This window comes from Dermochelys coriacea, chromosome 2 (genome assembly GCF_009764565.3).
Source record: "Dermochelys coriacea isolate rDerCor1 chromosome 2, rDerCor1.pri.v4, whole genome shotgun sequence".
NCBI lineage: Eukaryota > Metazoa > Chordata > Testudines > Dermochelyidae > Dermochelys > Dermochelys coriacea.
This window is the reverse complement of record NC_050069.1, coordinates 160,490,331-160,515,751: the sequence shown is the minus strand read 5'-3', so window position 1 is coordinate 160,515,751 and position 25,421 is coordinate 160,490,331. Positions and strand designations below refer to the sequence as shown.

Sequence of the window (25,421 nt, the reverse complement as noted above, 5' to 3'; positions counted from 1 at the left end):
TTCGTCCTCCACGGTAGGGCATTTTACCACGTCAAGCCAGTAGCAAGTAGTCTGGAATTATTGCAGCACAAAGCATGACAGTGAATGGTCCTGGGTTTTGGTCGCATTCAAGCAACATTTGGTCTTTATCTTACTGTGTTAGCCTCACGAGAGTGATATTCATGGTCACCTGGTTGAAATAGGGGAATTTTTGTAAGGGAACAGTAAAAGGACCCCATTCATGCTGGGTTGTTTGTGCTTGGCTAAAAGGGATCATCCCGGAGAATAGCCACGTGGCGGGGGAGGGTGAAGGAATCATCCCGGAGAATAGCCATGTGGTAGGGTGGGGGGAGGTGTGTGCTGCACATCCACCCGAAAACCGCAATCCCTCCTTTTAAATGTGAAACCCAACAGGCATTGCTTGCTATGGGAAAGGATGGTGCTGCAGTTTGAAACCATTCCCACATCTTATGAAGGCGGAAGAAGCCAACCCAGAGTACCAAAAAGACTTACCATGGCTTCCTGGAAACCGAATTCTGTTGTCCAGCCGTGTGTGATGTGCCACCATACCGATAGGCACTCAATATAAAAGGCAAAATGCGACCTTCTACCTAAACCACATGTGCTGTGAATTGCTTGATTCACTGTGAAAGAGTCTCCCTTTTGTTCTCAGAAATGTATCATTTAAATTTTACTCTCCCTTTTTATCTCCCCCCCCAGGTGCAAATGTTTCTATGCTCCCCCTATCATCTCCGTCCCTGAGGTTATCGCAGATTAGAAGGCGAAAAAAAAGCACTCGCAATGACACGTTTTCTGAGCTCATGGGCAGTCCTCCTGCACTGATAGGGCACAGCTTAATGCATGGAGGCATTCAGTGGCAGAGGCCAGGAAAGTATTAAGTGAGTGTGAAAAGCAGAGGCAGGAGGCGATGCTGAGGCAAATGGGGGAGCAAACGAACATGATGAAGCGAGTGTTGGAGCTGCAGGAAACCCAACAAGAGCACAGACCCCCACTGCATCCATTGTATAACCGCCTGTCCTCCTCTCCTAGTTCCATATCCTCCTCACCCAGATGCCCAAGAACGCAGGGGCAGAGGCTCCGGGCACCCAGCCACTCCACTCCAGAGGATGGCCCAAGCAACAGAAGGCTGTCATTCAAACAGTTTTGATTTGTAGTTTGGCTACAATAAGCAATGTGGCCTTGTCCTTCCCTCCTCCTGCACCTCACCCCACCCCAACTGGGGTACCTTGCCAGTTATCTCACTTTTTTTTAAATTAACAAAGAAAGAATGCATAGTTTCAAAACAATAGTTACTTTATTTCCTTTGCCAGCTGTTATTGAAGCGGGGAGGGTGGTTGGCTTACAGGAAATTAAAATCAACAAAGGGGGCAGGTTTGCCACAAGAAGAAACACACACAGCTGTCGCACTGTAGCCTGGCCAGTCATGAAACTGGTTTCCAAAGCCTCTCTGATGTGCAGCGTGCCTAGCTGTGCTCTTCTAATTGCTCTGGTGTCTGGCTGCTCAAAATCTGCTGACAGGTAATTTGCCTTAACCTCCCACCCCACCACCCTTACTCTCACAGATATTATGGGCACACAGCAAGCAGCAATCTGAAGTGAAGAAACAGATTGACAGAGCCAGAAGAGTACCCAGAAGTCACCTACTACAGGACAGGCCCAACAAAGAAAACAACAGAACGCCACTAGCCATCACCTTCAGCCCCCAACTAAAACCCCTCCAACGCATCATCAAGGATCTACAACCTATCCTGAAGGACGAGCCATCGCTCTCTCAGATCTTGGGAGACAGACCAGTCCTTGCTTACAGACAGCCCCCCAATCTGAAGCAAATACTCACCAGCAACCACACACCACACAACAGAACCACTAACCCAGGAACCTATCCTTGCAACAAAGCCCGTTGCCAACTCTGTCCACATATCTATTCAGGGGATACCATCATAGGGCCTAATCACATCAGCCACACCATCAGAGGCTCGTTCACCTGTGCATCTACCAATGTGATATATGCCATCATGTGCCAGCAATGCCCCTCTGCCATGTACATTGGCCAAACTGGACAGTCTCTACGTAAAAGAATGAATGGACACAAATCAGACGTCAAGAATTATAACATTCAAAAACCAGTTGGAGAACACTTCAATCTCTCTGGTCACTCGATCACAGACCTAAGAGTGGCTATACTTCAACAAAAAAGCTTCAAAAACAGACTCCAACGAGAGACTGCTGAATTGGAATTAATTTGCAAACTGGATACAATTAACTTAGGCTTGAATAGAGACTGGGAATGGATGAGTCATTACACAAAGTAAAACTATTTCCCCATGGTATTTCTCCCTCCCACCCCACCCCCCACTGTTCCTCTGATATTCTTGTTAACTGCTGGAATTAGCCTACCTGCTTGTCACCATGAAAGGTTTTCCTCCTTCCCCCCCCTGCTGTTGGTGATGGCTTATCTTAAGTGATCACTCTCCTTACAGTGTGTATGATAAACCCATTGTTTCATGTTCTCTGTGTGTGTGTATATAAATCTCTCCTCTGTTTTTTCCACCAAATGCATCCGATGAAGTGAGCTGTAGCTCACGAAAGCTTATGCTCTAATAAATTTGTTAGTCTTTAAGGTGCCACAAGTACTCCTTTTCTTTTAGTGGGAATGTTGGTTGCGCAGAGGTCTAACCTAGTCAGCAAACAGCACCAGCGAACTTTTAAATGTCCAAAGGCACATTCTACCACCATTCTGCACTTGCTCAGCCTATAGTTGAGCTGCTCCTTACTGCTGTCCAGGCTGCCTGTGTACGGCTTCATGAGCCATGGGAGCAAGGGGTAGGCTGGGTCCCCAAGGATAACTATTGGCATTTCAACATCCCCAGTCGTAATTTTCTGGTCTGGGAAGTAAGTCCCTTCTTGCAACTGCTCAAACAGCCCTGAGTTCCTAAAGATTCAAGCGTCACGCACTTTTCCCGGTTATCCCATGTTGATGTTGGTGAAACGTCCCTTGTGATCCACCAGTGCTTGCAGCACCATTGAGAAGTACCCTGGCAGTTTACGTATACTGATTGGCAAGGTGATCCAGTGCCAAGATAGGGATATGTGTTCCGTCTATCGCGCCATCACAGTTAGGGAACCCCATTGCAGCAAAGCCATCCAGTATGACCTGCACATTACCCTTGATAGCAGAACGTCAGTGATTGCATTGGCTACTTGGATCACAGCAGTCCCCACAGTAGAAGTGCCCACTCCAAACTGATTCCCGACAGACTGGTAGCAGTCAGGCATTGCAAGCTTCCACAGGGCTATTGCCACTCGCTTCTCAACTGTCAGGGCAGCTTTCATCTTGGTATTCCTGCAGTTCAGGGTGGTGGAAGTCAACTCACAAAGTTCAAGGAAAGTGGCCTTACGCATGCAAAAGTTTTGCAGCCACTGTGAATCATCCCATACCTGCAACGCTCTGCAGTCCCACCAGTCTGTGCTTGTTTGCCGAGCCCAGAATCAGCGTTCCACTGCGGCCATGATGTCCCAATTGCCACAGCCCGTGCTTTCAGGAATGTCTGTGCCCATGTCCTCATCACAATTGTCCGCGTGCTGGTCTCTTAGCCCAGTTCTGCACATGCTCCAGGATAACGCGCGAGGTGTTTACAATGCTCACAACAGCAGCGGTGAGCTGAGCAGGCTCCATGTTTGCTGTGGTATGGTGTTTGCACGGGTAACCCAGGAAAAAAGGCTCAAAATGATTGTCTACCATTGTTTTAATGGAGGGAGGGATGGGCGGGCGACTGACAACGTACCCAAAACCACCCTCGACAATGTTTTTGCCTCATCAGGCATTGGGAGCTTAACCCAGAATTCCAATGGGCAGTGGAGACTGCAGGAACTGTGGGTTAGCTACCCACAGTGCATCGTGTCTTAAGCCGATGCCAGCCACAGAATTGAGGACACCCTCTGCCGACTTAATGCGCTTAGTGGGGACATACACAATTGACTGAATAAAATCAATTTTTAAAAATTGACTTCTATAAAATCGACCTAATTTCGTAGTGTAGACATATCCTCTGTATCGGTATTAATGTAAATTTTTGTGCATTGATTTGTAGGCCCAGATTCTTGAATAGATCCAGAGTGGCATGGTAACTCGTTGGGCTTCGATGAAGGAAAACGCCCTGAGGAGACAATCATCCAGGTAAGGGTAAATCATAATACCCTGGGAGTGTAGGTGGGCTGCCACCACAGAGAGGACCTTGGAGAATACTCTGGGGGCCAACGACAGGCCAAAAAGGGAGTATCCTGTACTGGTACTGGTCCTGAGGTAGTGTGAATCTGAAGCATCTTCTGTAACACAGTAAGACAGAAATGTGGAAGTAAGCATTTTGGAGGTCGAGGACCATGAACCAGTTTCCCTTTTCTAATGCTGGAATAATCATCACCAAAGTGACGGTATTGAACTTCTGAGCCTTGACAAATTTGTTGAGCTCCCTGAGGTCTAGTATGGGTTTCCAACCTCCCTTTTTCTTGGGTATCAGGAAGCAGAAAGAGTAAAAGCTTTTGTGTCTCAGATGTAGGGACACTAGTTCTATGGCACGTACATTGAGGAGGTGGTCTATCTTTGTCGTAATAGGCTCTTGTGACTACGGTCCCTGAAGAGCAGCAGGGAAGGGAGTTTGGGGGGTAGGAGGAGGGAGGTGAAATGATGGAGTACCCATCTCGAATAATCTCAAGTACCTGTTTGTCAGAGTGTATCCGTTCCCAGGTTCTGTGGAACAGGGCGAGACAGCATCCATATGGATGATCCAGTGCTTGATGCTACTGAAGAGAGTGGTCTGACAGAACCTCGACCAACTCATCAAAATTATCATTTTGAGATGGACAGCTATGAAGAAGTAGGCTGAGGGCCTTTCTGTTTGGAAAAAATGGATTTCTTTCTTTGGGGTTCATACGAGCATTCAGATGAATATTGTGATGAGTGGGGCCTGAGCAAAGGCTGAGGACTATACTTTCTCTTCTGCCCAGGGTGCAGATTCCGAGCAACTGAAGAGTAGCCCTGAAATAGTTTAGTGTGGAGGGAAGCGTCTCTCTTTTCCACAAAGAGCTTTGTACCTTCAAAGGGAAAGTCCTCCGTGGTTGTTTGCACATTTTTGTGGAAACCAAGTAAGTGCAGCCAAGAGACTCGTCTGATCACGAAGGCAGTGGAAATGGAATGTTGCGCCACGTCAGCTGCATTGAGTGCAGACTGGAGTGATGTCTTTGCCACTAGTTGGCCTTTGTTGTTGATGATTTGAATTGATCCTTGTGAGACTCTGGGGGCTACTCAATAAAGGAATTGAGTTTTGAGTAGTTGATGTAATCATATTTTGCTGTTAAGCCTTGATAGTTTGCTATATGGAATTGTAGAGTGGCTGAGAAGTATATTTTTCTCCCAAAAAGATCGAGGCGCTTCCAATCCCAGTCACAAGGTATGGATTTTCAGATGATGATGATGGGCCTCTTGAGTTCACAGTATCCATAGTGATAAAATTGGGGGGCAGCTGGGAGAAGAGAAATTCTGTCTTTCGCTGGCATGTAATATTTTTTAGTGGCCCTCTTGCACGTTGATAGGACCAATGCTGGAGTCTGCCATCTGAGCTTGGCAGGCTCCAAGAGGGCCTCGTTAATAGGGAGGGCTACTTTGGACCATGCAGAGATGTGTAGAATGTCCAGTAGTTTATGGTGTGGTTTGGTCATCTGTTGTAATGCATCTGCCACCCTCTGAGCTAGCTCTTGGAAAAGCATGAAGTCATCTGCTAACGATGGAGGAGGGGGCATCACTATCTCGTCTGGTGATGAAGATCAGAAGTTGGTCTGGGAGGTAATCTCCTTCTCAACTTCAGCCTTTTGTTCCTCTCCTAACTGTGTAGCGGTGCTCAGACGCCCTCGATGTGGCGGCCGAAGGAGAGTGTCTCATTGACTACTGATAGGCCAGGTTAGAGCCAGGAGAGGCACAGTGTCTATGTGCTAGCCAGGGGTCCCAGTAAGGGCACTGAGAGGGTAGGAAGGGCCCTGGAGGTTGGTAACACAGATGACCATACCAAGGAGCCTGGGGATCAGAGGGTATGGTTGAAAGGTCTGTCACGTACTAGAAGTCCAGTACTAGAAGTACTGGAGTGGATTCTCTAAATTTTCTCATTCTGAGACAATACCAATTATTCCTGGCCTGTGCCCATCAGGTCTTTAGGCAGCCCAACACTTTGTCGGGGCGGTACCATGCAAACCCTTGGTATTGAATATAGATGGCTTCAACGCCATCAGTACCAATGATACCAAGCGAGCCGGATATCATTTTCGGCTCGGTTGGGGCTCGCTATGGGAACTTATGGCTCTTTTCTTAGAGACCTTCTGAGAGTGGCTTGTGGTTGGCTTCTTAGGCTCCCCTCCCTTAGATGCAGAGGGTTGCGGTGAGGATTCCTGCTGTTTGGAGAATTGACACGGCTCCAAGGGTAGCTGGAGGGCTCCTTCCATTAAGAGAAGCTGGAGTCTCAGTTCTCTATCTTTTCTGGATCTGGGTTTCAATTGTTGGCAAAACCCCACGCTTCTGTGGGATGTGGCTCTCTCCCAGACAGTGGACGCACTGCAGATGTCCATCACTGGGATAGATTCTTTGCAATTGAGACACTTCTTGAAGCCTAGTGAACTGGGCATACCCTGTCCAGGTGTGTCCCCAGATGCAGGGGCTAGGTGGTCAAAGAAACAAAGTTGTGTTGTTGGGGTTTTTTTAAGCTAAATAAACAAATAGAATATAAAGGAGTGAAAAAAGAAAATGGAGCTCTAAAAGATTAGATAAACTATTAGCAATTCTATAGAAGGTAACCATCTACTTATGAACAGCTCCATTCCTAGCCAGGGGCAGTTGAAAAAGAACTGAGGAGGTTTCACCCAGGCAACGCTGGTTAGCCTTGTGGCAGACCACGAGGGTCAGGGCAGTGCATGAGCGGGCCTAAAGGACACTGCTACCAAAATTCTCTTAGCAGCAGTGCAGGGACACAGATACACCTACAGTGGAGCACTCATAGGGACACTATTCAAAAAAGATCATCACATTCTTATTTGCAAAGGACAGACCAGTATTGAAAGGAAAGGAATATCCCACTGGGGCAAGGATTAACAAGAGACAGACAATGCTAGTGGGGGACTCAATTATTAGAAAGATAGATAAGTTGGACTGGGTGATGAACAGGAGACCACATGGTGAACTGCCTAAAAAGTGCAAAGATAGCAGATCTCACAAGACATTTGGACAGATTTATAGATAGCACTGAGGAGAATCCAACGGTCACGGTACATGAAGTAACAGAGATCCTGGAGGTGAAATTTAGATTGCTGTGTAAGAGATTAAAGTCCAGGACCTTCAAAGTAGAATTCTTTGACATGCTTCCAGTTCCATGAAGGACCAGTAAGACCTCAATGTGTGGATGAGACAATGGTGTAGGGAGGAGGGATTTACATTTATTAGGAACCAAGAAACCTTTTGGGGAAGGAGTGACCTATACAGTGGGGATGGAATCCACCTAAACCAAATGGAACCAGACTGCTGGCATGTAAAATTAAAAAAATTGCAGAGGATTTTTTTAAAACTAAGAGCTGGGTGAAAGCCAACAGATGTTAAGGAGCACACAATTCAGATGGAGACATCCATTAAGGATGAATTTATTAAAGGCGGCTCTCTTTATGCTAGTAAAGAGGATAGGAAAGAAGTTAGTAAAGTATAGGTAGGTACTAATGAGTAACAATTAAACAAGAGTGTCCCATTTAAATACGAAGACAAGCAACTGAATATTGACAAAATGTACAAGTGCTTATATACAAATGCTACAAGTGCAAATGCTACCAAGATGAGAGAATTAAAGTACCTGGCATTAAATAAGGATATTGGATATAATAATACAAAATTAGTGGAATGAGGATAATCAATGGGACACAGTAATACCACAGTGGAAAAAAAGAAAAGAAACAAGGAATGACAGAGTAGGTCATGTAGTGGGGGAGTGGCATTAAAGAACGCAGAGTCAAATGAGGTAAAAATCTTACAGGAAACAACAGTACCACAAGATCTCTATGAACAGAAATTCCATGCTTGAATAAAATGAGTATAGCAGTATGCATATACTACTGACCACCAGACCAGGATGGTGTCAGTAACTGTAAAACGTTAAGGGAGCTTAGAGGGTCTATGAAAGCAGAAAATGTAATACTGGGTGATTTCAACTATCCTCATACTGACTGGGTAAATGTCACCTCAGAGCATGATGCAGAGATGATTTGTCTTGATTTAGTCCTAGGTGGAGCACATGATTTGGTTCAAGAGGTAACTACAGCTGAACCGCTCAGTAATAGTGACCATAACATCATTTTAGGGGGGATAATACCAAAAAAGCCCACTACAGTATCCTTTAACTTTAAAAAAGAGAAACTACAGAAAAATGAGGATGCCCGTTAGATGGAAATTAAAAATAACAGCATGGGGACTATTGAAAAACACCATAATAGAGGTTCAGACTAACTGTATACTCCATATCAGAAAAGAGAGTAAGAGGATCAAAAGAATGCCACCATGGCTAAACAGCAAAGTAATGGAGGCCATTAGAAGCAAATTGGCATCCTTTAAAATTTGGAAGTCAGCTCCTAGTGAGGATAATAGGAAGGTGCACAAACTCTGGCAGGCTAAGTATAAAAATAGAATAAGGCAGGCCAAGAAAGAATTTGAGAAGCGACTTCCTAGAGATGTAAAAATTAATAGTAAGAATTCTTTTAAGAACACCAGAAGCAGGAAGACTGCTGAAGGAATAGTGGAGCCACTTGATAACCAAGGTGTTAAAGGAGCACTCAAGGAAGACAAGGCCATTGTAGGGACACTAAATGAGTTCTTCCCATCAGTCTTCACTGCAGAGGATATAGGGGAGATACCCACATCAGAGATATCCTTTTAGGCGATAAACCTGAAGTACTGTCCCACACGGATGTGTCAATAAAAGATGGTTTAGAACAAATTACTAAATTAAACAGTATAAAAGTCACCCGGACCAGATATTATTCATCAAGGAGTTTTGAAGGATCTCAAATATGAAATTGCAGAAATACTAACTGTAATATGTAATCTATTGCTGAACAAGCATATGTACCATATGACTGGAAGGAAGCTAATGCGATGCTGATTTTTAGAAAGGGTTCCAGAAGTGATCATGGAAATTACATCCTGGTGACCCTAGATTCAGTATCGGGCAAATTACTGAAAACTATAGTAAAGAACAGAATGACCAGACACATAGATACACAAGGTTTGTTGGGGAACAGTCAACCTGACTTTTGTAAAATGAAGTCATACCTCACCAATCAATTGGAATTCCTTGTGGGTGTCAGCAAACACATCGACAAAGGTAATCCAGTCAATATAGCAGACTTTGATTTTCAGAAAGCCTTTGACAAGGTTCCTGACCAAAGGTTCTTAAGCAAAGTAAAGAGACATGGGATAAGAGAAAGGGTCCTCCCATGGATCAGTCACTGGTTAAAAAATAGGAAACAAAGCATACGACTAAATGGTCAGTTTTCACAGTGGGGAGAGATAAATAGCAGGGTCTCCCAAGGATCTGTTCTGAGACCCAGTTCTATTCAACATATTCTAAAATGATCTGGAAAAAGTAGTGAACGGTGAGGTGGCAAAGTTTGCAGATACAAAATTACTCAGGATAGTTGCACGTAAAGCAGACTGCAAAGAGTTACAAAGGGATCTCATAACTGGGTAATGGGGCAACAAAACTGCAGATGAAATTAATCATTGGTAAGTGCAATGTAAAATACATTGGAAAAAATAATCCCAACTACATGTATATAATGATGGGCTCTAAATAAGAGATGAGAGGAGTTACTCACCTTGTGCAGTTATTGAGGTTCTTTCAGATGTGTGTCCCCTGTTGGTGCTGCACTTTAGGTGAAGCTGCATCCCCGCAACTGGAGATTCTTAGTAGCACTGCCTATTTGGGCTGCACATGCGCTCCCCTTGTCTCGTGGCACCCCCTGGCAGCTATACAGTGCTGTGTGGCCAAACCTCCCTTATTTCCTTCTCCATCCAGAGTGCATGTCTGAACTCCGAAGCAGAGGGAAGGAGGGCAGGTAGCGGAGCACCCACATGGACACAAATCTCAAAAAACCTCAGTTACTGCACAAGGTGAGTAATCCTCTCTTCTTCGAGCTGTCCCTGTAGGTGCTCCACTTTAGGTGAATCCCTAGCTGGAAGGATGGGTCTTCGGAGTTGGATCTGCAAGCAATGATAAAATAGTTAGTCCTATAATAAAGCATTTGAGGTTGAGCCTTGCTACATTGCATAGTGCTCTGTGAAGGTGTGGGCTGATGACCAGGTGGCTACTTTACAGATGTTCATGATGGACACATTGTTCAAGAAGTCTATTGAAGTGAAGATCGATCTGATGGAGTGTGTTTAAGTTCCCGGTGGGGGCTGCAGATCATGTTGGCAGTAGCAACCGTGAACACACCTGGAAATCCTCTGTTTAGATATGGCTGATCCTTTGGACCTTTCCGTAACAGAAAGAAATAGCTCGGGTGACTTCCTGAAGGTTTAGTCCTTTCAGGATAGAATGCTAATGCCCATCTGACATCTAGAGTGTGGAACACTGCCTCTTGTTTGATCTCATGAGGTTTAGGGAAGAAAGATGGGAGGTAGATTCAGGTGGAATGAGGAAGATATTTTGGGTACAAATGTAGGGTGTGGTCTTAAAGTGACCTTGTCTTTGAAGAAAATTGTATATGGGGGGTATGCTATGAGAGTCCCTAGTTCTCCTACTCATTGTGCAGATGTGATGGTGATGATGAAGTCCACCTTCATCGATAGGTGCATAAATGAACATGTTCCCATGGGTTCGAATGGGGGACTAATGAGACAGAGTAGTACTAGGTTAAGGTCCCAGGGTGAAGTGGGAACTTGTATTTCAGGATAAGGTTTCAAATACCCCTAAGGAACCATTTAGTGGTAAGATGCGTGAAAACTGAGAAGCCATGAACTTTGTGATGGAAAGCTGTGATGGCTGCAAGGTGTACTCTAAGTGAGCTCGATGATAGTCCTGATTTCTTTAGCTCCAGTATGAATCTAGTACCAGTGGCAAGGGGGAGGTAATAGCTATGGTTTGCCGGTTCTGGCACGGTATATGGAATCTATTCCATTTGTGCAGGTAAATATAATGTGTAGTCGACCTTCTGCTGTTTAATAGTATGTCCCTTACATCTTCTCAATAGGTCATTTCATTGTCCTGGGACCATGGAGGAACCATACCTTCAGGTGGAGGATCTCTAGGTTCAGATGGTGAACCTGGCCTGCATCCTGAGACCCAGAGATATGGAAGAGGAGGAAGAGCGAGTGGTGGGCATACCACCATCTGCAACAGGTAAGGGAACCAAGTTTGTCTGGGTCATGTGGGAGTTATCAAGATGACTACGGATTGTTTGGCCATCTTGTGTATTACCCTGGATATCAAGGAGGTAGGGGGCAAGCAGATGCGCTTCATCCTATTTGATGAAGAAAGCATCTCCTAGAGCAGTGGTTCTTAACCTGGGCAAGATGCCCTTTCTGAGGGTGCGAGACATGCCAGATTTTTTTAGAAGGTAAATAACTGAAAACACAAATTAAGCACAGGCACGTAAGTACAACTACTTTGTTTCATCAAACCTATGCATTTATTAACATTAGACATTTTTTAAAGATTACTGTAATATACAAACAAAAATATATCTAGGTTTAAAGAACTGACCTACTTCGATGATTTTTGATAAGGGGTGCGAGAACATATTTTGAGAACCAAAGGTGTGCAGGCTGCAGTAAAGGATAAGAACCACTGTCCTAGAGATTGGGAGCCCAATCCTATTCTTGAGCAGAACTGTGGACATTTGGCATTCTGGGCTGTAGCTAAAAGGTCTATACTTGGGAAACCCCAATGTCTAAATATATTCTGTCAGACCACGGTATTTATTTCCCACTTGTGGTCCTGAGAATTTTCTGCTTAGTGCATCTGCTGGGGTGTTGTGACATCCTGGTAGACAGGTAGCTGATATGTTGATGTTATGATGGATGCACCAGTTTCATAATCTCAGTGCTTCAGGGCAAAGGGAGTGTGACCTTGCTCCCTCTTGACGATTTATATAAAATATGCAAGTGATGTTCTCTTTCAGTACCTTGATGGTCTTGCTCCTGATCAGAGGTAAAAAATGTGAGCATGCGTGGCAGACTGCTTATAGTTCCAGTAAATTGATGTGTAATGTTGACTCCAAGGGGGACCACCTGCAACTTGTGTGGTTGTTCATGGCAGCACAGTCTTCAGCACAGGCTGTGCAAGCCTGCCTGGAAACCCTGGGCATGTACTTGCATTTCTAACCTATAGTGAAGCCCATGTTGTCACAGCTTCACTGCTATTTTTATCGCTCCATTTAGATTAAATTTAGTGCAGGAGTGTTTACACAAGATGCAAATCAAATCTCTGACTGCAGTGTAGACATACCGTAAAATAAAGGTATCATTTAGAAAATACTTAGTGTGCGTTGCATTGATGGCAAAAAAGTGAAAGCATCAATACGTAGGGCTTGTAGCATTTGAGACAAAGTTATAATTTATTGATGTCTTGGGAAGCTTCTGAACCACCCTTAAGTTTTTGAATACCAAAGCATACTCGGGTCAGACTGTAACTCTTGGCCCTCATACTGAGAAACACATTAAGGGAGGCTTATTTATAAGGTTATAGGAAATATCCATCCCTTTAATGAGTGAGTAAATTTAATAATGTGGGAAGGAGACATAAAGAGCCTTTCCCTCTTGAATACAAATCAGTAAGGTATTACTGAAATCTTATGTTGAAGAGAATGCTAGGTTTGGGGACTGGCTACTGGTCTGGCTGGCACACTATCACCCAAATGTTTTTAAGTGGCAGTCAGGCCCCAAGCCCTCTTGAGAATATGCTGAAAAAATGCAGACAAGTGGGAGGAGGGAAACATTCATTCTTTTTAAAGTGAGTCTACATTTACTGCGAAACATAGGGTGCAGACACTGTACACCCAGCCAGCACAGTTATAAATAGCAGTGTAGATGGTGAGGCACCATGTAAGAGAGTAGACTATCCTATACAATTGAATAGTCAACTGTCCTATACAATTGAATCCCCCAGGAAATGTAGCCTATACTGCTCTCTGTGTGCCCAAGCAGTGCCTCCCAGGTCTACACTGCTGTTTTTAGCAATGTAGTGTTATGTGGCCTCCCCGAAGCCGCCTCCTGCTAGAGCCTTTTCCCACCACAGTGCTACACCTCAGCAGCAGGTGTCTGTAATCCTACATATGCATTATTAGACAAATACTAATTACTAAACCCCACAAAATTACTGGTATTAAAATTGATGCAATATATATGAAACTGTCTGACTGTTTTCTTGATTAAAAATAACCCTGCACATCTGCTAATGGTTTCCATGTACTTTAGCCTTCTGTCCACCAGTATAAATATTTGCATTCCTAATGAAGCACTTTAAGCAACTTATGAGCTCCTAAAGTTAGTGAACAAAATGTTAGGCTTTTTTTTGAATTAAATAAATAAATGAATAAATAAATAACTTTGCTGCTATATTATTCATTTCTTTCTATAATTAAAATGGATGCCTGTATAACTTACATTCACATAGTTTGCATTTATGTAATCTTCGTTTCCCTGCAATATTATCCGTGTGGCATCATCTGTAAAATTAAAAACAAAATTAACAATTAGGTGGCATGCTTTATCATCACCTCCTTTCATTCGGTCAAATAACCAAGTAATCACAGAAACATGAACAAAGCATAGAAGTGTTTTAGAATGTAACATGGATGCACAATTACACAATTTTGAATATATAATAAATTCAGTAACGGCAAAATTCAAAGTGGTGGTTTTATAACATGTAAAGCATTATTTAGAGGACAAAAGAAAACAGTCAAATTTTGTACTTAATACTCACAAGGTAGAACATCTTTGTATCGATTTTTGTCCATATTTTGAGGTATTTTTGCACACATAACAGCCAGCCCTGGCTTCTTTCTATAAAGTTGCTACAAAACAGATATGAAAGAGGTAACGTTTTGAACAATTTGCTTAGGCAAAAAACACTATAGACACTAAATAGATCCACATGTAAATGAATATTCTTTTAAAAGAAAATTATGTAAAGCAACTATGCAATGGGAAAGCCATCTTTTTTTCACTGCCTACAAAATTGAAGTGAGGGTGATAATTAAATTCCAAAAACACAAGAACAAAAACCCTACTATTATTGCTAGTCCATCATCTTCTGTACATGAATGTCTGAAAAAAATCAAGGAAATGTGAGAGAGTCATTGACTGTTCCCAAGTCTTATGACAAATATTGCAGAATGTTGGGTTAGAGAGAGCAGAAGAAAGAAGACTGCAATAAAAAGCAGAAGAGAACTAACTACTGAAGACTGGCACTTCCCAGAATGAATGGTAATGCATATTCATGCACATGTTAACTTACTAGACTAAAACTGCTATTTTCCATGGACTTTGGGGGTGTGTGTGTGAACGGTGAGGGGGCAAAGTCTACTGCATTTTAGCTGTGAAATTCTGAAGTGGCTTTTAAAAAAACAGTTTCATAGCAGGATATTAACAACATTCCATTCACATTAGACATATGCAAATACCATAAAACATGCTTTCCGAATGTAACACACTCGAATATGGAATTTATTAATGAAGTTTTTGCTAAACAACAGAAGAGGTGTCCAGTGTGCTGTGAAAAAGAGATGTGTAAAGAGACAAGAGAATGGTGCTGAACAACCAACATGGAAGAATAAGCCAAGTTATTTCAGGGAGACAGAGTGAAAAAAATTCTTAAATACTAGGTGCAAAAGAAAGGATGGTCTTCTTTAATTGTGTCCGTGACAACAAATCAACCCTACTTCAGACCTATATTGAGGAGTATGGGGTCATACCTCTGATAACCATGTCTTACAGTCTTACTAATGCACACACCAGAATCACTCAGAATCCTCAAAGCACTTTTAGAATCTCTATGTAACTTGACAATCTCTTTTTTTATCTCTTTTGGGGGCATTGTACTCATGTATATCATTAACACATATGACTAGAAATACACAAGAACATTGCAATAAAAGAGCCCTCATTAAAATGCTTAAATACTTTGTTGGATAGAGGCCACAAGGAACAGTGAATTAAATGGGGTCTTGCAGATATGTGTGTTATTTTGGAACGAATTCTATCTGGCATATCTGGAATAAATATGAATTTATAATGGTGTAAATGAAAATACACTGGACCTATACGGATGACGTGCAGACAATGAGGCAAGCGAATGTATTGACCAAGGTGTAGAGTCTACAGCAGGAAAAACTTTTATGTAACTATGTAATTAAATTTTTAACTCCCCCCCCAAAATGTTATGACTGTGAGTGCGACTATAGTTTTGGCATGTCTTGACATACAAGAGCTTCATTTTGCAACACACACACACACACACACACACACACACACACACACACACACACACACACACACAGGGGCTGTCAAGTGAATAAAAAATTAATCACGAATTGCACTGTAAAACAATAATAGAATACTATTTACTTAAATAATTTTGGATGTTTTTTACATTTTCAAATATATTGATTTCAATTACAACACAATACAAAGTGGACAGTGCTCACGTTATTTTTTTTATTACTAATATTTGCACTGTAAAAACCAAAACAAACAGTATTTTTCAATTCACCTCATTCAAGTATTGTAGTGCGATCTCTTTATCATGAAAATTGAACTTACACATGTAAAATTATGTACCAAAAAAACCTGCATTCAAAAAAAAAATGTAAAACTTTAGCGCTTATAAGTTCATTCAGTCCTATTTCTTGTTCAGTCAATTACTCAGTCAAACAAGTTTGTTTACATTTCCAGGAGATAATGCTGCCTGCTTCTTGTTCACAATGTCACCTGAAAGTAAGAACAGGTGTTCGCATGGAACTATTGTAGCCAGCATCGTACGATATTTACATTCCAGACATGTTAAGGATTCATATGTACATTTATGCTTCAACCACCATTCCAGAGGGCATGAGTCCATGCTGATTAGGAGTTTTGCTCGATAACAATCCAAAGCACTGCAGACCGATGCATGTTCATTTTCATTATCCGAGTCAAATGCCACCAGCAGAAGGTTGATTTTCTTTTTTGTTGTTTTGGAGTGTTGCTTTTTAAATACTTCTGAAAGCATGCTCCACACCTCATCCCTCTCACATTTTGGAAGGCACTTCAGATTCTTAAACCTTGGGTCAAGTGCTGCAGCTATCTTTAGAAATCTCACTTTGGTACCTTCTTTGCGTTTTGTCAAATCTGCACTGAAAGCGTTCTTAAATTGAACAACGTGCTGAGTCATCATCTGAGACTGCTATAACATGAAATATATTGCAGAATGCGGGTAAAATAGAGCCGGAAACATACAATTCTCACACAGGGAGTTCAGTCACAAATTTAATTAACACATTTTTTTTAATGAGCGTCATCAGCATGGAAGCATGTCCTCTGGAATGGTGGCTGAAGCATGAAGGGACATACGAATGTTTAGCATACCTGGCATGTAAAGACCTTGCAATGCCAGCTATAAAAGTCCCATGCAAATGGCTGTTCTCATTTTCAGGTGACATTGTAAATAAAAGCTGCAGCATTATCTCCCGTAAATGTAAACAAACGTGTTTGTCTTAGTGATTGGCTGAACAAGAAGTAGGACTGAGTGGATTTGTAGGCTCTAAAGTTTACATTGTTTTGTTTTTGAGTGCAGTTATGTAATAAAAAAATTCTACATTTGTAAGTTGCACTTTAACGATAAAGATATTGCACTACAGCACTTGTATGAGGTGAACTGGAAAATACTGTTTCTTTTGTTTATCATTTTTACAGTGGAAATATTTTAATAAAAATAATATAGTGTGAGCAATGTACACTTTGTATTCTGTGGTTGTAATTTAAATAAATATATTTGAAAATGTAGAAAAAAATCCAAAAATAGTTAATACATTTCAATTGGTATTCTATTGTTTAACAGTGTGATTAAAACTGTGATTAATCGTGATTAATTTTTTTGAGTTAATTGCAGTTAATTAACAGCCCTAATGTAATATATGAGAAACAATTTTTCAAGATCCTAAGAAATGTATAACTTAATTGGCTTATACCTTTTATGATTATCAATTTATCTTCCTTCACAGTTCTATTAAGTATTATTACAGTATTATTATGGCAAAGCCCACTTACTATCTTTTACTGTGATCTTAAAAAAAACCTGCTTCCTGTAAAGGGTATTGAAATATTATTCTGTTTTACAGGGGCCATAGTCTTATTTCATCTTTATGTTCTCTTCAATGTTGTAGAGATACTGAGAATTATTTATAAAGAAAACAGACCACAAACTTTCAGGCCTGAAGGTCTTAAAATTTTCACCTTGTCATTACTTGACAGAACAAGTGAACAGCTCAAGCTTAAGTCTTTATTTCCTTCAAAACAACAGAATTAACTTATCTTAAAAAGAAGATCTGTTTACAAAGCACGACGTATATATACACACAATACATATTTAAATTATTATGTTGATATATTTCCATCCCTCATCCCCAACTCTACTTTTACCTTTTTGAAGTAAAAGAAGGTTTAATAATCTAATCCCAATAAATCTTGAAGAATTTGGGGGACTTTTAATTCTTCTAAAGAGCTTAATGTATCTTGCCATTTTAAAATAATAAAGGCTTTAGTATAAGATTCCATACACAAATAGAGTAAAAGCAACAGGATGCTGACAGAATATCTTTTAACATAAAAATCTGTGGTTACCAAGAGAATGTGTTGAAAATTAGTTCCTCTATAAGGTTAACTGAATCCTGATACTCAGTATCACAGTTTGCTACACATTTTCAGTTTGAACAGCATAAGCAGGAGAAAAACTCACATGGGAAGAGACCTAGTTAGTACATTTTTTAAATACTTGCAGCAATTAAAATTTAGGTTCAGCTTTTCGTTTGACTAGCGATTTGTGCCTTTAGTAAAAAGAAAAGGAGTACTTGTGGCACCTTAGAGACTAACAAATTTATTTGAGCATAAGCTTTCATGAGATGAAGTGAGCTGTAGCTCACGAAAGCTTATGCTCAAATAAATTTGTTAGTCTCTAAGATGCCACAAGTACTCCTTTTCTTTTTGCGAATACAAACTAACACGGCTGCTACTCTGAAACCTGCTTTTAGTAGAAGACAAAGATACTATTAATGTCAAGATCTCAGCTCAGAGTTTTCAGAGTCCTTCCCGGCTTAAAATGTATTATGTTAAAGTCCACTCACCAGAGAGAATTTCTAAGCACAGAAGGTAAATGAATGGCTTTCTGTTTTATCACATCGTATTTGAAGATCTGCTTAGCTATTATAAGAAACCGAAGCCTATTAGCAATGGTTGCCTCTGCAAACTCCACATTTCCCTTGTTCCACCACATACTGAAGATATCAAAGGACAGTTTTAGAAATTTTTTCTTCTCCATCTCCCCTCCCCACAACACTGGGGAAACATATAGAGCTCCTCATAAGAAATTTTGTATTTTAAAGGAGTTTTATGAGCCCATAATTCAAAAACACTTTTAAAACTGAATTTTAATAGGTTATTAAGTCTATGATATAAACTAATTACTTTGCATCATAGAATTAAGGAACTGGCTAAGGAACCACTGACTATTTCCAAAAGATTCCTGGAGAACTAGGGAACTACCAGAAGTCTCAAGTAAACATATGTGGGACTGTTTTTCAAAAATGGAAAACTGATCCTGGCAATTACTGTTTTTTTGGAATAATGCAATGCTCTCTCTCTCTCTCTCTCTCTCTCTCTCTCTCGATACTAAAATTCAACTAGTGCAAATGAGGTAGTCCACTTACTAGGGCTATGTCTCCACTACACACCACTTTTTGATGGAGTGTAAGATATGTGTAGAGCCCTGTGCGGATACAACATTTATATCTGCCGATGTGGATATCTGAGGAGCTGCGGGGCTCTACCAGAAACCGCAGTGACAAAAGCAGCAGCATGTCGGGCTGCCGCTCACAGGAGCAAGTGCCCGGCCCGGGGAGCTCCTCTGGTGTGGCTGTACTGCCCTCAGCCTTGCCCACTGGGTGGGCAACAGGATCATGGCAGCTCTCCCTGGTCACAGTAGAATGTGAAAGTGGCTCACAAGCTCCCAGACAGGAGATACACGCCGCTGTGCAGAAGGGATTCCTGTGTGCGAGCTTGTGAGCCACTTACACACACACTAGTGTAACCCGGGACAGCTGCTGGTGAGCCTGGTGTCTGTTTTATATCCATGGAAATAAATGTTATATCCACCAAGGGCACTAGGTATGTGTAGCTACACACCAAACAAAAAGCAAGCTGCAGCCACACTGTAGCTACACACGTCAGCGAAAGGCTCTGACAGGAGGGAGGCAGTGGAAGAAGAATCTGGCAGTGGGGAGTTGGCGGAGACTTTCCCCACTGCTGGAGTCCTTCCTTACCTGCAGTGGGGAAAGGCTCTAGTGGTGGAAAGCTGATGGAATCCTTCCCCGTGGTGGGGAAAGGCTCCAGCAGCTGAGAGGCAGTAGGACATTACAAAGTAAAAATAGCAGTAGAGTTGGGATGGCGCAGCTTGGGTGAGAGTAGAGAGCCATATAGGATATGTACTTGAGTACACACCCACACTTTGTAGGCGTGTCTGTACTCTACCCAGGTAAGCTGTGCCTCATTGTCTACACTGCTCCTTACACCCATGCTAATGGGGCTACCCTGAGTATATACTCTACACACTGCTGAAAGAAGAGTGCAGCGTTAACATAGCCTTAGAGATAGCGTGATCACCTTTGTCTTATTAGCTTGGATGTAAGAATGGACGCATAGACTGAAAAATGTCTTAAACTGGAAAAAGGGTAAAGATGAACAATGTTGATTGAGTTGGGCAAGAATCTACTGGGATAAGAGAAGGAAAACATCCTTTTTATTGTTTTATTTAACGTGATCATCAGTGATCTCAAAAAAGGGGATAAACTTATTAATGAAATTTACAGCGGCTGCTACACTGAGTGCAGTTGGAAACTCCAAAAGGGATAGAGAAATACTACTAAGGGATCTAAAAAGATGAAGGGATGCTAAAAAACTTGAAATCTTTTGGACAACTGCAAACATTATATACAAAATCCCTTGAATTGCAAGGTAATTTGCCCTTAAATTTTGTGGCAAGGTCTCCAGGTTTCTTCATCACTTTGGTGCAGCTGATTGAGAATTTAGGAAGAGTTCAATTCACTTTTAAAAATGGAGGTGTTGATTGATTTCAGTATGAAAATGAACAATACAGTCAGCACTGTAGCCCCTACTTTATTCATTTTTATATTAAATTGAGCTTATTTTATGCTGTCCCCACAGTTTTAATTCTCACTGTGCTGCATATTCTTTGCATCAGCAAATGAACATAAAAGTTGTCAGGTAGTAAGCTTGAGGTTTTGGCACCTGTGTAGGGGCTGGAAAGCAATTTAAATCTGTGAGATAAGCTCACCAGCAGGTTCTGTTAATGATCAACAGTAAAATAGTTCAATTTGATATTTAAACTTGCACCTTTTGGGCTTGTCTATATTACCCACTGGATTGACGGGTAGCGATCGATCCAGCAGGGGGAGAGGGGGTGTCGATTTATCGCATCTAATCTCATCTAGACACAATAAATCGACTGCCGAGCGCTCTCCCGTCAACTCCGGTACTCCACGGGAGCGAGAAGTGGAAGCAGAGTTGACAGGGGAGGGTCAGCCATCGACTTACCACAGTGAAGAGACCACGTTAAGTCGATCCAAGTACGTCAACTTCAGCTGAAGTTGCCTAACTTAGATTGACACCCCCCACCCCAGCGTAGACCAGGCCTCAGATTTCACAATTAACAACATATTCAGATGCATGGGGCAGTTCACATTTCTTGGAGTTATTGTTTAAGACAGTGTGCAGACTCAGAAAATCATTGCACCATTGTTTACAATCTGTTCATGTTTGTAAAGTTACTTTTATAACCAGAAGGGATAGAAAAATAGCTTTTAAAAATGAAATCTTAGATCCCAGAGCATAATTCAGGAATAGGGACCTAAACCATGAAGTGTTTTATTCAACAGGTCAAAACCCACACCTTAGCTGGAATGCGTTGCCACAAAATCTTTTGCTACGCATGGGAACAAGCGAGGGAAGAAACAAAATTTGAGCAGTTAGAAGGAAAAAAAGATCCCTTTGCTCGTCAAGCTTCTGGGCTGCAGAGTGGGCTACTCTGTATCTGGGGAATTTGACATTAATGGCCCACACGTATGGGGGGAAAAGAGGACGTCATAAATCACTATAAATGAGAGTTTGAGGCCCTGAGAGCAAGAGGGACATAGAGACCCAGATTTGGTTCACTGAATTACCTTGCCACAAGAAAAGCATTGAAGAACAACTGAGAAGAGAGAGAGGCAACAAAAACGATGAGGGGTATGGAACAGTTCCCATAGGAGGAGAGATTAAAAAGACTGGGACTGGGCAGTTGACGAAAGAGAAGACTAAGAGGGTCTATGACAGAGGTCTGTAAAATCATGAAGGGTGTGGAGAAAGTGAATAAGGAAGTGTTATTTACCCCTTCACATAAACACAAGAACCAGGGGGTCACCCAATGAAATTAATAGGCAGCAGGTTTAAAACAAACCGAAGGAAGTACTTCTTCCCACAGTCCACCTGTGGAACTCATTGCCGGGGATGTTGTGAAGGCCAAAAGTTTAACTGGGTTAAAAAAATAATTAGATAAGTTTATGGAGGATAGGTCCATTAATGGCTACTAGCCAAGATGCAACCCCATGCTTTGGGTGTTCCCAAGCCTCAGACTGCCAGATGCTGGGACTGGACAACTTTGATAATTGGATCATTTGATAATTGCCCTGTTCTGTCCATTCCCTCTGAAACATCTGACACCGGCCACTGTTGGAAGACAGGGTACCGGTTTAGATGGACCACTGGTCTGACCCAATATGGCTGTTCTTAATTTTATTCCTAATTCCCTGGTTTAATCAGCAATTTCTGTAGTCAAGAAATTAATTTGATAAACTATATTGAAATTTATTTTATTCGTGGGGTTTTTAAGACACTCATTCCAAATATATCTGAGCATATCACATACATATATGAATTTTTCCATGCAACAGCTTTGTGAAGTATGGAAGTATTATCTCCATTTTTACACATGGGGAACTGAGTCACAGTGTGACTAAGTGATTTGCCCCTGGTCACACAAGCAGTATGTGTGGGAGCCAGAAAGAGAACTCAGATATATTATGTTTCAGACCATTCCTGATAGAGATGAATATTCTCCCTCTACAACACAGAAACACATACCACAGTAATATATAAACTTGTAGGAGATAAAGGTCAGGACGGAGTAAGCTCCTTTTGTTACTCCATGTAAAGCACAGCAAATGTAGGGGAAAAGGAAGTGATAAATTGTTGCCTGCATTCATACAAGATAATCCTGCATTTTCATTGTGTGACACAGGAAACTATCAAGTGCAGACTGGTCTGACTTCTTTCAGAAAACTTTATTTTTGGTATGAAGAGAATTCATAAAATTAAGATGAAGGGAGGTGGTGGGAGGCGCCTCTGGTGGCTGAACTAAAATCCTTAAATACCGATTTTTCTCAACATATAGTGTTTCATGCAAGACCAATAATCACTGTTCCCCAAGATGGCTGAGAGTATAAGAGTTAGCATGAAAGAGAGGGTGATGTATTAAACCTGTTGAGATGGGGTTGAATGGGAGCGATAAATGTCCAAATCCCTTAAAGTCACTCCTCAGTCAAAACCACCAGGTAACTGTGAAATTAATGTTACCTACCTCAAATTGAATGAGTACTGTCCCACTTTCCAGACCTTTCTTCAGTTGTTCCATAGTCCCCTCTAGTGTGTCACCGTACTCTGAATACGTGCGAATAATGGATTCTAGAAAATTCTGGGAATCTGCTTCATCTTCTGACTTGGTCTCAGCCAAGGGTTTAGCAACTGAAAGACAGACAGGCAAATTTAGATTTTTTTTACATGCATCCAGTAGCAATCTTTACTTATGTTAAAACCTACTTGAGTATAACATGGACATTTTCAATCCTCCTTGATGCTGCAAGTTAGGCTATTAACCCCAAACTGAGGCATCTAAATAAATTTGGCCATAGTTTTACACATGCTGACCAACCCCAGTTCTGCACAAATCAGTAAGAGTGGCAGGTGTTCAACTCCTTTGAAAAACGAGACCAATGATTTAGGTGCCTAAATATGGGTAAGATACTAGGCATCCAGATTTCAAAAGTTTAATCTAATGATACACCAGCAACCCTATCGAATCAATTTTTGAGTAGGCAAACAGGTAACCACCACCACAGGAAGAAGCCCATGAATTTCACCTATTGAAATTTAGAACAAAATTTAAAAATATGCCCATTTCAAGAATGACAATATGAGCCTTTTGGATTTGTTGTAAATTACATTTTTCACTGTATGTTTGTGGTGGGGAGAATTTAGTGTTATTTCCACATCTGGAATAGAAGTTTTAGAAAATGGTACTGTATTTTAAAATGTTTATCAAAATGTTTTTTGTGCAAGAAACTATTTATTTGTACCACTGAAAAAATTAAAATTAAGCAGAAACTTGCTGCCATATTTTTTATTTAAAATTAGTATTGTTTAGTTTTCTCAGAATATTCACCCACTTGGGTCAATACTCTTCACTTTGACTAAAACCTCACAAAACTGCAGTTGTATGATGCAAAAAAAAGTATTCTGAGTTGGAGTGCTCCTCATTTGAATGTATAAGGAAGGCTATTGGCTCAAACATTTGTGTTAGTAATCAAGAAGAGAGAAGATCTCAAATGCTACCGCTCTATTTCAGTACAGACTCATTCATAGAATAACTCTTGATTATGAATATATTAAAGTAAATTGCAAGGGGAAAAAGCCACAATTTAAAAGCCTGACTGTCTCAATTACATTTAAAATCCTTAGTGCAGTTACCTTTCCGCCTGACCAGAAGTGCAAGCTCTCTTGTGTGCAGTTCTCTGCTGGCTTTTATAAACATTACCACTTGGTCGTGAGTATGCTCCGAGATGTCTCGACCATTGATTAACACTATCTGATCACCTTCATTCAGTTTTGGAATACACGTATCAGCCTGTTTCACAACCAAAGAAAAAAATGTCAGTTTATCCAACACCTTCAGTAGAACATTTCTAATCTCAGGAGACTGAATTCATCGTGCAGCAAAGAAAGTTATTCTCCTGACAAAGTCTTGCCCTTGGTATCAGAAGCTATGTCAAAGGATTCAGATCTAAAATTGTTCAAGTGGATTCAGAATGAAGATGAGCGTAACAGTTCACACGGCCTATTAACAGCTATGCAAAAGTTTCTAATACTTTGGCACCTATATTTACCAAGCAGCCATAACTTGATATGTTTGATGCAGCCGAGTTTTACAATCTGGACTTTTAGCAAGATTTTGAAAATATTTAGAAATATGGACTTTTAGAAAGATGTTGAAAAATGTCTCTCACACATAAAAGAGAGCAGAGTGATTAAAATAGCAAAAAATAGGAGTAAGTTTCAATTTGTATTGAGTAAAAATGCTTTATAACGTTAGTTTTGCTCCATCATCATACATGGAAACTGAAGATTAATATTAAATACCATATATGAGGGCTGTTCCTGTATTATACATCATTGGTTTTATTGAACTATAAACACAACTGATGAGTTATGCATTTTTTGTTAGATTCATACAAGCTTCTTCTTGTTCCACAGGGGAGAAGTGATCAAATTCTACCAGGGAGTTAGCAACTTTATTCCTGCCTCCACATCAACAATTTTCAAAGTAAGATGGTGTGGACAGGTCCTTTGATCTCCAACACCCACAGGTACCACACTTAGGGGCAAATCCTATTCCTGCCCCTGCAGCCACAGAAGGTGGCAGGATTTAGGTGTGCTATGCATGCTGTGAACATTCCCTGATTGTGTGAAGATCTGCTACAATCCTCCCTATACTGGACTCGGCATTGGGCTTTGGAATTTCTCCTCGGTTCTTCACTGTGCTCTTTAGGACTCAGCAGATCTAAGTCCAAAGCAAGGCTGCTTGAGCAAGGAACCTGTGCAGTCAAAATCTCTCTGGGAGAGGCCTGCTAGGAGCAGAACAAAATCACTCATGTTTGCTTGTCGCTAGCAAAAACAGATATTCTGTTCTGGAGGCACCCAGCAGCATCAGAATGAAGTCTAGATGCACTAGAGATCTGCCCATCCTTTCAACGTAATC

General features: G+C 41.3%; 1 protein-coding gene across 5 annotated transcripts in view; it reads right to left on the bottom strand.

Annotated features, from left to right (window-relative positions):
* The window catches only part of PTPN3 (protein tyrosine phosphatase non-receptor type 3), a 273,767-nt gene that overhangs the window by 32,182 nt on the left and 216,164 nt on the right, over nt 1–25,421 (bottom strand). For all 5 annotated transcript variants that reach the window (XM_038392799.2, XM_038392796.2, XM_038392797.2 and 2 more), the window contains 4 exons: nt 24,134–24,290; nt 22,968–23,131; nt 14,007–14,097; nt 13,685–13,746 (listed from right to left, as the gene is read on the bottom strand). In XM_038392799.2, coding sequence (XP_038248727.1) covers nt 13,685–13,746; nt 14,007–14,097; nt 22,968–23,131; nt 24,134–24,290 — 474 coding nt within the window. The remainder of the gene's footprint in view (nt 1–13,684; nt 13,747–14,006; nt 14,098–22,967; nt 23,132–24,133; nt 24,291–25,421) is intronic.